Raw genomic sequence first — 14,397 nt, forward strand, 5'->3', positions numbered from 1 at the left:
TGCACACAGTATCAAATCACAATTTTTTTTTTTTTTTCAGTATATATGGGTAGTTGTATATATGTTGTATTTTCTGGGAGTTTATAAGTAAAGTGTTCAAAAGGTTATATATATTTTAAAAAAATTCACACATTCTTTTCCATCTAAAACCTTCATTTTATTTGTATTTATTATATCTTATATTAATGGCAGTTGAACTGCATAGTTTGGGCATTATTAATTTTTTTAATTAATGTTTTTACCAAATTAGAAAGTTCCTGGCAAATTTACTATACATCAAAAGCATTGACACAATATACTATGTAAATTAAATATACTGAATGGAATCAGATCAACTGAATCAGGATAAAATCATATTGAATCAGAATGTGTGAATGGAATAGAATATACATACTAGTCATTGAATGAGAATGGATTTTTAAGTTTTTTGTGCTTTTGCAGATCGATAATGCCATGCAAAAGTCCCACTTTGGTGACACCATTATCCCTCTTCAACCTATATGTCATAGCCACTCTCCCTCTTCCTCACATTTGTTCTTTCCATGGCTTTCTCACTCTGACAAACAGAACAATAAATATTCATGCCAGGATGAGATTTTGCAGCAAAAATATTGCCAGTTTATTTTCTGTCTTTCTCTCACTCTCCTCTGTCTCTCTGTGTCTTTTTCTCCTTGATTCACACCTTCTTGTCCTCTCTCTTCTTATCCCTGTCTCTCCATTTCTCTCTCTGTCTCCCAGGAGCTGCTTTTCAGTGTGTGTGCAATGAATGTTATCTCCACCATTGTGTGTGCCCTGGCCACAGCCGTGTGCTGTATGCAAATGGTTTCTACTGATTTACTACAGATGGTAAGTGTGATCCATACCGCAAAATGTGTGTGTGTCATTTTGAGTGTGTTAATGCACATTACATTTTCCCATGACATCATAGAAAAAAGATTGGATGATCAAGACAAGTCAGAATCTAGTAGTATAATAAGCAAAATGCAAAATGCAAAAAAAAAAAATATATATATAATATATAGTATATAGGTGCATCTCACTAAATTAAAATGTCATGGAAAATTGATTTCAGTAATTCAACTCAAATTGTGAAACTCATGTATTAAATAAATTAAAAAGTACAGTAGTTTAAATCTTTGTTTCTTTTAATTATCAGTCCCTCCAGAAAAACGCAGATTAATTTTGTGATTGTTGCGGGCAAAAATCCTTGATTTTGCGGCAGGTTTTCGTAAAAAATGTGATGGAATATGCGGGATATTTTTGCAATCTTATGCGATGAAATTGCGGGAACTTGCAAAAACTGCGGTTTGATGAAAAAGAGAAAAAAAGGTGACCCCCCCCCCCCCCAACACCCCGTTCTCACTAGGCTACTACCTTACTGTGAGGAGTCATTTCTTATGACTTCCTATGATAAGCAAGCATACTAAATCACATAATATTTAAGTTCTCATTCTGTTTTATTTCAGACCTTAATTAACACATGGCTCAAACTTACAAAACATTGAGTCAAACAAGTTCTCTAGCTTTACAAAAGGAATATTCAACAACTTCTGTAAAAATGAATGCAAATAAAATATACACACAAATATACAAATGCTGTTTTACATGAATTGCAAAGTGCAATATCTTACTGCAACGTAAATTATTTTACATTCTACTAATATACTTACAACTGTAAGGTTTGGTACTATTCTGTAACAAAAAAGTACAATCTTACAACTGTAGAGGTGCATCAACTTCTGAATGAAACTACAACCGTTCACTGTGAAAATGACAATAACTGCGTAGCATTTAACACTGGCCTATCATTCGCCATCCTCATCCTCATCCCTCTCTCAAAATAATTTGCCCCCACTGTCATGTAACACACCAGGTAACTGCTTCGCGCGGTGTTTTTACGCTTATTTTTGTTGTCAGATGAGAATGATTTGCCTACTTCACCCTGGTTTCACTCGGGCTTCACAGATGATGTTCACGTCGTGCAATTATGTCACTTCATAAGGTTCCCATTGGGAAATAATGGCGATTTACTTGTGTGAAGTAAATGCAACATTTTTCTAATTTCTGCTAAGATATATGTGACTTTTTTGCAACTAATATTATTATTATTATGAAATCGTGCTACCTCCACATATTTTGCTTCCTGAAATCGGCAATTTATGCGGCGAAAGTGCGGCGTATTTGAAAAAATGCGACCCCCGCATAAATATGCGGCCCTTGGCTGATTATGCATTAAATCAGGCGATCGCATAATTGCGTTTTTCTGGAGGGACTGAATTATGATGATTTTGGCTCACATTTAACAAAAACCCACCAATTGTGACAATCCTCATAAGGCTGTGGTTCTCTCAGTTGGTTGTGCATCTTTTTCTTCCTCACTTTTTCCTTCCACTCAACTTTCTGTTAACATGCTTGGATACAGCACTCTGTGAACAGAAAACTTCTTTGGCAATGAATGTTTGTGGCTTATCCTCCTTGTGAATGGTGTCAGTGCAGCCTAGTATTGTGAAGCCCAGTGAACCAAACTGAGAGACAATTTTTATAGGCAACCTTTGCAGTTGTTTTGAGTTGATTAGCTGATTGGAATGTCACCATATTCTAATTTGTTGAGATAGTGAATTGGTGTGTTTTATGAGCCAAAATCATTACAATTGAAAGAACTAAAGACTTAAACTACTTCAGTCTGCGTGAACTGAATTTATTTAAGTTGAATTACTGAAATAATTAATAGAACTATAATAAATAACCTTTTCACGACATTTATTGAGATGCAGCTCATCGAAAGAAAAGGCACTTCAATCAGATTTCATAAGTGTGTCTTATATCAATAACTACAATTCAGAGCAATATGAACAAATAATTAAAGGGTTCATATGATGTTGCTAAAAATAAATATTATTATGCTTGCTTTTTACGTTTTGCATTGCTTATCGTGCCGCATAAACATAAAAACATGTCTGCATTTGTGATCAAAGAAACCTGATTTCCTTTTGGATCAAAGAAATAATCAGCCTAGAACCAAATGCAGATTTTAGGTTCTTCCTATCCTTTTTATTTTTGGCTCTCCAGCAGTGGTCATAACTATGGAAGCCTGTTTCCACCACTGAATAAAAAATAAAACAAGGTCATTGCGACTTTTTATCTTACAATTCTGACTTTTTTTTCTCAGAATTCCGAGTTTATATCTTGCAATTCTGACATTATAACACGCAAGTGTGAGATATAAAGCCAAAACTGCGAGTTATAAAGTCAAAATTGTGTTATAAAATCAGAATTGCGAGTTTATATCTCGCAGTTCTGAGAAATTCAATTTTTTTTTCTCTCAAAATTGTGAGTTTATATCTCAAAATTCTGATTTACTTTTTTTCTCACAATTGCGCGCTCCTATGTCTGAATTTTAGAACTCACAATTTTGACTTTATAATTCTCAATTGCCAGTTTATATCTCTCAATTTTGACTTTATACTCACAACTTTAGTTTAGTTTATATTACGCAATTCTGACTTTAAAACTCAAAATTGTGATTTATAAAGTCAGGATAGTGAGATATGAACTTGCAATTCAGAAAAAAAGGCATAATTGCCAGTTTATATCACTCTATTTTCTGAGAGAAAAAAAAACAGTCAGAATTGTGAGATAAAAAGTCAGAATTGCGAGTTTATATCTCGCAGTTCTGAGAAATAAAGTCAGAATTGTGAGATATAAAGTCACAGTTCAGATTTTTTTTTCTCACAATTTCGAGCTCATATCTTGCAATAATGACACTTAAAAAAAAAAAAATGTGAGTCAGAATTGCGAGAAGTAAATTTTTAATTCTGAGAAAAAGACAGAATTGCCAGTTTATATCACTCAATTCTGAGAAAAGAAAGTCAGAATAGTGAGATAAAAACTCGAATTTACCTTGTTTTATTTTTTATTTAGTGCCAGAAATGTGCTTCCATACCTAACAGAGTGGTCTTGGACTTTTCGTAAAATTAGTTGTCTTTATTTAAAGTAAGGAAACTCATTGCTTTCATAAAATTACAGTAGATAACTCTTATTTGAAAAAAAATATTTGTTGGGTATATCTGAATGTACAAAGACTTCAGATCATTGTTATTTGAATATACATTTTCACTAGTTTATGGGATAGTTCACCCAAAATTTTCTGTCATTTTCTGACCCTCATGTTATTCCAAACCTCCATGATTTTTTTTTTTTTCTTTTTTTTTTTTTTTGCAGAACACAAAACGTGATATTTGGGGGAATGTTGGTAGCCAAGCAGTTTCCCATTGACTTCTTGTTCCATTTGACAAAAGTACTTTTAAGTCATGGGAACAAAGCTGTTAGGATACCAACATTCTTTAACAGATGAAAGTGAAGACAAGAACTATTTATTTAATATTTACATATTTGGGTGGCCTTTAAGTATACTTAAATTTTTTTTATTTGTAGGCCAATGATTGTTTACTCTTCTTATGTTATGGGTTTCTTCACTAATTAATTCAATTAAAGTTTTATAAAATTTTGTATGTTCTGATACCTACTGTATCAACCTGAATATGACATCACACAAAATTCAAGTTTTATCGTTACCATTCCAGGCACATTTATTACCCATGATTAATTTATTACATTTATTTTGCATCCAAAGAGTTATATTCTGCTCTTCTCTTATTCAGAATAAAACAGGTTTCTCAAAGCCACTGATTCTATGACAAGAGTCTTCATCTCATTTGGCTGTACTTCAAGCAGATTTTTCAGAAGTACTTCTGATTTCTTAAGCGTGAGATTACATGAGGATGAGACCACAGACGTTACAATGCTCAGTGGGAGAGAACCGTGGATCTGTCATCACTCCCTTTTAATGGATCTGTCTTTTTCAGCCAGCCTGTTTTATGTGAGAGAAAATAAACGTGTGGGACATAAAGTTTTAATATTCTTTAAGAGCGGGCTTTGTGCGGTTTATGGGCGCTGCAGTAAATTGCACAGCCTCATGGATGGCTGCAGGCATGGGCACAGGGAGATGAATTGAGATGAGTTATATTAGCAAGGCTGTGGCTCTGTGAATCGCTGGAGCAGTTGTGGGATTAGTTTCGACTCGGGGCACAGAGTGGCAAAGCGAGAAATCATTGCTGTTACCAGCTGCACAGTCCATGCTCAAAGACAACAGAGGCCCGAGGGCAGGGATGTGGTGAAGCACTGCATGGAGCTTTTCCCTTTGCAACTGTATTAAGTGATTTCCCCAAAACCTGTTCATTTGTATCTTATCTCTGTATATATTGTTATTTTAAATCATGATTTTGGCTTTGTGATGTAATGCCTTTATGTTGCTAGCTGTACTTGTCAGTCATGTACAGTCATTGCCTTTCTTAATGATGTTTAAGGATCAAATTGATCTATTCAAGGATGATTTCAGTGCCTTCTGATTGATGAGCCTTCACATATTCTAATAAGTCATCAACTGGAAAGTGCATTGTCGTCATAAAAATTTTCTAAACCTATCCTTGAACTTGCAAGAATGGCACAAAATGAGTTACTCTACCCATCTGAACTTTTCACCGGCTGATTCATGGATAGAAGTTTAAAAGCATTTTAAAGGGATGGTTCACCCATAAACGAAAATGCTGTCATCATTTACTCGTACTCATGTCATCCCAAGTTGTATGATTTTTTTTCTTCTTTAGTGGAACATATATATATATATATATATATATATATATATATATATATATATATATATATTGAGAAATGCAATAGAAGTGAATGACCACATTCTTAAAATTATCTTTTGTGTTCTGAAAGGGAGAGTAAATGATGACAGAACTTTCATTTGCGGTAAACTATCCCTTTAACCATTCACACAATGATGTTTCATGAAAATCACCATGGATGTTAACCTTTGACCCTTCCTCGTCCTTCTGTATGGCTCTTTTATTAATGTCATATGTTTTTCCATTTCTTATGACCATTTCTTATTACCTAAATTCTACATGGCTGATGAAAGTGATAATGACCATTATGTTACTCTCTCAATGAATCAAAAATAAAAGGAAAAAGAAGATTAGGAATGATTATATTCTTAGTTATGAAGTAAAATCCTTCTTTCAATTTAATAATTCGTGCATCAGAGGGTTAAATTGCATAAAATGAAACTCTTTGGCCAAAGAGTCTCAGCAGGGTGAAAATGGGCCCTAAATGTCCTATCTAAAATGTGATCCTGTCCTGGAAATATCAGATTGCACAATAAATATATATTAATTAGCACAAGTGTTCTCAACTGATAAAAATAAGACATTTTCTTGAATGTCAAATTAACAAATTAGAATTATTTCTAAAGGAAAATGCGACAGTGAAGACTGGAGTAACTGCTACTTAAAATCAGCTTGGCATCACATGAATAAATTACATTTTAAAATATTTTAAAATATTATATAATATTTCATAATATTACTGTATTTACTGTACTTTGATTGAATAAAATGCATCTGGGTGAGACTAACTTCTTTCAAAAATAAATAAATAAAATGAAATAAGTCTTACTGATTCTAAAATTTTGAACAGTTGTGTATGTTCTATTATTATTCTTTTTTTACTGACCTTTTTCTTAATCTTTTTCTTCAGTTCATGCCACACAGGGCACATGCCTTGAGTGCGGACTGCATGACTCCTCATGGTACTATCTTACACCAGATGCTGGATTTCGACGAGTTCATCGCACCCATCCCACCTCCTCCCTACTACCCCCCAGAGTACACCTGCACACCTGTGATGGAGGGCCAGAGGTAAACCCGCACATACAGACACACCGCTTATGCTCCAGCTGACAGGAAATGACATAATATTTGTACATCCTCTGAGAAATATCTTGGATCCCAGATTGCTTGGCTGCAAATCCTGTGCTCTGAGAAATAGGCTTGTGCGTTTATGAAATGATTGATCCACAGAGATTTATGAAATTGCCCCATGGAATAATTATGCAAAACATCCATCCATCCACCGTCATGTTGTGTTAGTGCAGGTCTTAATGCAAACTGATCTGAGAATCCAAATTAAGGAGCACAAGTGTCCGAGGCCTGGTGTAAATCCACAATTGATTTGTCTGTTTTGAACTGTGAGACACTCTGTCCACCATCCCATCATAAAAAAACATGCTGATGAGGCTGTTTAGCCCGCTGCCACACTAATGTGTCAACAAAGCAGTAAATACCTTGAGAGCAAGAGCAGCCCAACATACACACTGGCTGCTTCAAAGCTCAGTCAGTGTCAGGATGTGGTAATACACAAGAAACAAATGAAAAAAAACACAGATTCCTCCCCTCCTCTATGACAGTGGGAGTGCGGTTAATTAAAAGAATGGGATATATAACTCGCTGTGATAACGAAGAAATTGTTTTATTTTCCACAGTTCCTTAATGGCCTCACATATTTTTATGCAGCTGTCATCCACACCATTATAATATAACCAAATGTGTTGAAGCATTGATTCAGTTTTGTAATCATGTTTTACTATCATATCTCTCCATTAGAGGGTTGCATCTGGACTTTCCACATTCTCCCTTCAGTGCTATTTATGGGGTGCCTATAAACAGCCCCGGGGCTCTATATCCATCTGAGTTGCCACCACCCTATGAATCTGTCGTGGGACAGACACCTGCCAGCCAGGTCATACCTTTTCTACATACTGCTGTGATATTGCATGATGATTTGGCTATGTAGTGTCTAGTATGAAGTTGCATGTCTATTTGTTTTAATTCAGCACAATATCAGATGATTTTTTTTGGAAATGCCTGCCTAAAATGAGCATGTTTAATGAAAAGAAAGAGTCATTTTGGGTGGCTACAGTTCTGAGGTTCAATTTTGAAGGAGTCATTTAACAGAGACAAATTAAATTAATTAATTAAATTAATTTTAATTCAGAAATTAAAACATGCCCATCATGAATGAGGTGCATTTAGATCTTTGTATGTGTATGCATTTTATTTATTTTTTAATGAATAGATCACATCATTAATCATTTTATTATAGTTCCTGGTTTCTTATAGTAGTTTGCAGGTATTCCAGTCTTAAAATAATGCAGACTCTATGTTTTAGCTTAACACTAATTCAGAAATGTTCCTCCTCTTCAGTTACATTCATTTGTCTGTGTAAAGCTCGACAGTCAAAAGTTCCTTTGGTGCACTTGAGGGGCTGAAAGAAATTAACACAAGTGCCTTTGTATAATGGATTTTAATTTTCTCTTGAACACATCAGCAATATAGGCTGGAATTTCATTCCATTTCAAAGAAGTGGGCTTTCTTACAGTAATAGCCGACCTGTTTTTGAACAATGATTTTCCATCAAAGTTCTCTTTTTCAGCTGATGAAAGGGGACAAGAATTCTCCTCTTTGCAAAGAGATGCACAAAGAACCACCCAAACCTTTCAAATCCAGCGATTATGTTTTTTGTGTTTTGAAGTTTTGTTTGCTACCTAAATGAGTAGCAATGTGGTTAAAAAGGGATAAATACCGAGAGGTTTCCTTGATTTTACACCTTTCTCATGTGAAGCTATTGATAACCATCTGCAAACAAAGCACCAGGGGTATTTCAATCAGTGAAGCTATTTCTTACAAGCATGAAAAGCTTTGGAAACAGCAATAATAGAAAGGGACAGGAAGACATATTTTTAAATTGATATAGTCAGCTTTATTAATAGCTGCTGATTGTAACCGGCAGCATATTTTCGACATTTTTTTTAAGTCTATCTGTGCTGTGAAATAAGCTCTCTGTATACAGGATTAATTATCTGTAATTTATTGTGTTTTGGATCAATCATGTTATAAAGGTTTTTTCTTTTTCTTGTTTTTTTTTTATGGAAACCACACAGTGTGCAGTCATAATAATGCAGGTGTTTGGTGTGCAAATGTGATCTTAGAGAGCCCCCTGCAGGTCACATGCTGACACAGTCGTTTTAAAGCACTGTGTGATGGCAGATGTGAGATTGTAGCAGACTCCTCAGTGCCAGATGTACTGATGTCTGATTCTCCGCCTTTTACAGGTTATCATCCTCAGGTGTAAGCCTGTTTTTGATCAGCATCCTCTACAGAAGCTTACACTCAAAAGCATCTGAGTTCTAAACACTTTATTGATCAGCTCGTTAGAAATAGAATTCAAATGTTTTTTCTCCCATCAGATCACCTCCAGTCTTGAGCAACAGGTCACAGAGTCCAGCCTGTGTGAAAGGAACACCACAGCTGGCCTTAGCACTCAGGGTGAGGAGGCTGCAATCATATTTATGAACAAACACAAAGTTGGAGGTTTACGCATTCTGTGGTGTGTGTGTATATATATATATAAATGTGGGCTGTTTAGTGTTAAAGATTTTTTTTTTCTAATCTTACATTCCTTCCACATTAACATAATGTAAATGTGATGTTTGATGGAAAATTAGTTCTCTTTTTGTTTTGCTCCAGGGCCTAGATTTTGCTTTGGAAAAAGAATTTACTCTAGGACCCATATTACCCTTCTTAAGTTTAGGGTCAGTAAGATGTTTCTTTAAAAGAAGTCTCTTACACCCACCAAGACTGTAATTAATTTATTAAAACTACACTAAACACTGTTTTCTTTTGTAATATGTTTTAAAATGTAACTTATTCCTGCAATGGCAAAGCTGAATTTTCAGCATCCATTACTCCGGTTTTCAACGTCAGACTTAAGGTATGGTCGCATTTGCCAGTGCTTGGTGAAATTTTGTGAGCGAAATCCAGTCATTGTAGTAGGAATCTGTATGATCAGTATGATCATTTTCCAAAGCAAAATCTAGGCCCTGGAGCAGAGAAAAGTAAGTCGCACAGATTTTGCTCATGTTCTAGTTGGTCACTGACCGACAGAATGTTTCTTGGTTTGAAACTGATATCTGTGTGAGCTGTGCTTTATACATATCAATTGAACAATGCAAATGGTATTGTCTAATGAGACCACATCTTTGGACTTAATGAGGAAAACTGACAATTTTATAAATGTACAAACGGCAACACAAGCAAACACAAGATTCACAAGCCTAAAAATGAATTCACATTTCAATTCAATACATTTTCCACAATATTACTGTATTTTTGGTTAAAGAAATGCATCTTTGAGCATAGGAAGCTTCTTTCAAAAACATTACAAATCTGACAGACCTCAAATTTTTGAATGGGATTGTGGTTGTTTACTAATTATATACATTATATTGTACAGACAAAACACACATTTAACTCATTCAACAGCCTCCAGTCATTGTCTGTAAGTATTATAACAATAATATGGTCTCTGTTCCCCTAGCCTCTGTTGATAGTGCTTCCCTTATGGTGTCCGAGACTGCAGACATCGCTGATCACAGCTGTTCCTCAGAAGACCTGTGTTCTCTAGAAGTACAAGGCTCTGATTCCTCTCCATATGGCACTTTGTGCATTGTACCTACTGACGGTAGCTGCACAAGTCTGGATCACAGCACCCACTCTTCCCTGAGACGGCAGACCCCTGCTCGCCTGGAGCACACGCAGGATTCGAAGCTCCACTCTTCCCAGTTGTCTCCCGATGCTGTTAACGTGCCTGAGAAAGAGAAGATTACAGGCGTTAAACCCATGTCTTGCACACAGCACAGAGAACGATCCAATAAGAAGCTTACCCTTCTTTTCCCTCCAAGCACACCATCCCAATGTGCTTCCAACTCAGCAGTGACCTCTTCTTCTGCCGCTGCTTCTGCTTTGACCCCCTCCACCTGCCCCTCCCCGTCACCCACCGCTCAACTGCGGGGAACCCGGCTATGCTTCAGCGTCTGGTCCCCATCATCTTCTTCCTCACAGCCCCATGCTACCTCTGCCCTCATCAACCCCAGCCAACGTGAGCGGCCCCGCACACTCCGAACCTCCAAAGGGTATCGGAAGCTGGCGAGGATTGTGCGTTCCACTAGTGAACCCATATCCTGTACGTCCATATCTAGAAGTACGTGAGTTCTTTTTCTCTCTGTGGAGCTATATGGTTTTTCACACTGAAGTGTTAACAATGCATTCATTCTAAATCATAGCTTAACAGAATCCTAGCTTAGCTTTTTCCATCTTTCACACTCTACATTTGTAAACCCCAAATTAATGCTCTTTTTTGCCGTATTAATGTGGAAAAAAAGTGAAGTGACGTGTAACCGAGTATGGTGACCCATACTCAGAGTTTGTGTTCTGCATTTAACCCATCGAAGTGCACACAGCAGTGAACACACAAACCCTGAACACACACCCAGAGCAGTGGCAGCCTTATTGCTGTGGCGCTTGGAGAGCAGTTGGGGGTTCAGTGCCTTGCTCAAGGGTCTCACCTCAGTCATAGTATTGAGGGTGGAAGAGAGCTCTGTACATTCACTCCCCCCCACAAACAATCCCTGCCAGACCTGAGACTCACAACCTTCGGGTTACAAACCATTGCCTGACCTCTTTCAATAGCCGTTTGTCTCACTCTTGTGCATCAGTTGGGCTTATATGGATTTATTACATTTATCAAAAGTGAAAGACATTTACAGTATATTACAAAATATTTTTATTTTTAAATAAATGCTTTACTTTTGGACTATTCTGAACTATTCATCAAAGAATCCTAAAAAAGTAAAAGTTTAGACAAGAATATTAAGCAGCACAACTGTTTTCAACATTAACAATAAGAAATGTTTTTTGAGCACCAGATCTCTGTATTTTAAAATGATTTCAGAAAGGATCATGTGACCCTGAAGACTTCAGTAATAGCTCAAAAGAAAAAAAAACAGCTTTGCCATCAAAGAAAAAATTTTTTATTTGAAATTTATATTTCACAATATTACTGTTTTTACTGTATTTTGTTATAGTATTTTTGAACGTCAGTTTATTCCTGATTTTTTGGACCACCGTGGTACTTATAAATTTTACCTCAACTGATTTGCTCTGTCAGTGTTTGACTTCAGATTTTTCCCTCAAATGCTGAAACAAAATACAACGCCTAAAAGTTTCTGTGACTGAGGAAGTGCATAAATATTTAATGAGGCAAGTGCTATTCAGTTTATTAGATGATTAGACTGGCAATTATTACATTCTAACACTATATCGTTTTTACATTGTACACCTTTTGCAAAGCAGGCTTAAAGGGATACTCCAACCCAAAATGAGAATTCTCATTAATCACTTACCCCCATGTTGTTCCATCTTCGAAACACAGTTTAAGATATTTTGGATGAAAACCGGGAGGCTTGTGACTGTCCCATATGCCTACGCTCTTCTGTGTCAGCCACGTCACAAGGATGCACTGTTTCTATGTGTATGGCCTCAAGCTTGGTGCTTAAAGCTTGTTGCTTGAGGCACCAAGCTTTTACAGGTTCGTAATGACATGGGGGTAAGTGATTAATGACAACATTTTCCTTTTGGGGTGAAGTATCCCTTTAAAGTCACAAAAGTAGGACTGAAGTTTTTTAAGTGCATGGTTTAATAGCTAAAATCAGTGCAAGCTCAGTTTCATAACTACAAGTGGGAAATTTTGGTTTATCTGGGGTTTAGATAAACCAAAGACAATAAACCACATTAAGCTCATTATGTAAACCACATCTGTGTAACTAGCTGAATTTATACAATCATTGCTTTATAGTTAGGGGAAAATATTTGATATTTGCATATCATACAATACAGCGTCATATTAAGTCATTAATGACCCATGAGCAATCTGAGCATGTGACTTCAATTGCAGGTGACCCTTGTTCTCCTGCTTCTAAACATCCACCTGAGGACTCCCCACAGACTCCCTGTGATCAAGGTTCACCTTATTTCCCTGTAACACAGTATTCAAAATATACAGTTATTCATCTCAAGTAAAATGATGGTTATTAGAATAAACAAACGAATGCATTGCTTTTAACAGCATGTACGGAGCTCTCTGAGAGCGACAGACACCCGTCTGCCAAACAAAGCAACCTAGGGGGCAAGAAGCAGAAGGACAGTGGAAATGTGGACATCCAACTCAAACCTCACATCCCTCACTCAATGTCTACAGAACGACCACAGTCTCTCGCAGACCTCAAAACTTACAAAGACACCAAAGTGCTGGTGGCCAAGTTCCTGGAACACTCAAGCAGCAGTCTACCTCCAGAGGTCCAGCAAGTGGTCAACAGCATTAAATGTGTGATTAAATCTGATGAGAAACACATGGAGGAAGCCATTTTTAGCGCAAGTATCATTGATCAGGTGAATTTGGCATATTTTGGTGTAAAATATGTTGTATTTACCATCTGATGTGTGCTTTGATAGTTGAGAGTGAAATATCACAACTGAATTACTTTGGGGATGATTGTTTTATCTTTCACACAGTTGATGACACAGTCACAGAAGATCATGGGCAGCCAGAGGAAGCATGCTCACGAAGACCTGCATTTACAGAGCTGTGGAGCTTTGAGTTCCCCGTCTTCATCCTTGTGCCGTCCCCCCAGAGGATCTAGTCAGACGGATGTCCCTGCTACCCTGGATCATCAGCCTCCACGCCAGCCTCAAAGCCACATCAGTGTATGCAGAGAAACTACACTTTGACCCTCCAGACTACAAACACTCTTTTCCTCTGAATATGTGCCAAGGACAAGTCCTAACTCTCATCAGCAGAAAACTGTAGCTCTTGAAAAACAAAAAACAGTTATCATGGATAACTTTTATGCTCTCTCATATGTAAAAATATACAAAAATAAAGAAACGCCAGCGTTTACCTGCAGGGGTATATATTTTTATTTTATTGTCAGAAAAAGGGTAAAATATTTATGTGAATTTGCTACTGTGGTAAATACGAGAGTGGGTCTATAATAGACTATAGACGATGACAACATGGATTAACCTCTTCATGAAACCTTTTTCTTATAATTCTTGTTTAATTTAATACACAGCTTCTGCAAATATTATGTGAATTAATGGATATACTTGGTCATTGTGTGCCACTGCAGGACTGAGTCCTTTATAAAGCTGGATTATTCAATTTACCTCAGTGTGTAATTATTTTCTGTACTGAAAAATAAAAATGCGTCTGTTCCTATTGTTTTTTTGTTTTGTTTTTTGATGTTGTTGTTAAAAACTACTGTTTTATTAAGACCCTCAAGTCATTGTTTGATTGAGTTATGTAAGTGCAACTCTAACAGGGTATTGAATGTTTGTGTGTGCTTAGACTTATAGTAATAGGCCCCAAACAAAGAGCAGACATCATGAGCAACATTCCGGGATAGGTAGGGCTCCCATAAATATGACGTTTTGGCTAACGAGAATGTTCATTCTAGTGCCTTGTATACCCCACCTTCTCTTATTATTTGAGCGTCCAATGAAAATTGAACGTAAGAAGCAGTTACGCCCACAGCCAATCAGATTCGTTTAAAGTGTCCTGTTGTGTACACGGATTGGTTGTTGTAGCTGTCAATCA

The 14,397-nt window shown here is 36.5% G+C and overlaps 1 protein-coding gene across 2 annotated transcripts in view; it reads left to right on the top strand.

Annotated features, from left to right (window-relative positions):
* The window catches only part of LOC113051537 (protein FAM189A1-like), a 94,897-nt gene extending 80,581 nt beyond the window's left edge, over window positions 1–14,316 (top strand). Inside the window, exons 5-12 of one of the 2 annotated variants that reach the window (XM_026215384.1) lie at window positions 739–846; window positions 6,604–6,764; window positions 7,509–7,644; window positions 9,152–9,230; window positions 10,282–10,944; window positions 12,697–12,762; window positions 12,868–13,190; window positions 13,314–14,316. In XM_026215384.1, the coding sequence (XP_026071169.1) occupies window positions 739–846; window positions 6,604–6,764; window positions 7,509–7,644; window positions 9,152–9,230; window positions 10,282–10,944; window positions 12,697–12,762; window positions 12,868–13,190; window positions 13,314–13,529 (1,752 nt within the window). In that variant the 3' untranslated portion in view covers window positions 13,530–14,316. The remainder of the gene's footprint in view (window positions 1–738; window positions 847–6,603; window positions 6,765–7,508; window positions 7,645–9,151; window positions 9,231–10,281; window positions 10,945–12,696; window positions 12,763–12,867; window positions 13,191–13,313) is intronic. The other variant, XM_026215385.1, reaches the window with a different exon arrangement.
* Window positions 14,317–14,397: the final 81 nt, after the last annotated feature.

The sequence above is a fragment of the Carassius auratus genome, chromosome 32 (assembly GCF_003368295.1).
Source record: "Carassius auratus strain Wakin chromosome 32, ASM336829v1, whole genome shotgun sequence".
Classification (NCBI taxonomy): Eukaryota; Metazoa; Chordata; class Actinopteri; order Cypriniformes; family Cyprinidae; genus Carassius; species Carassius auratus.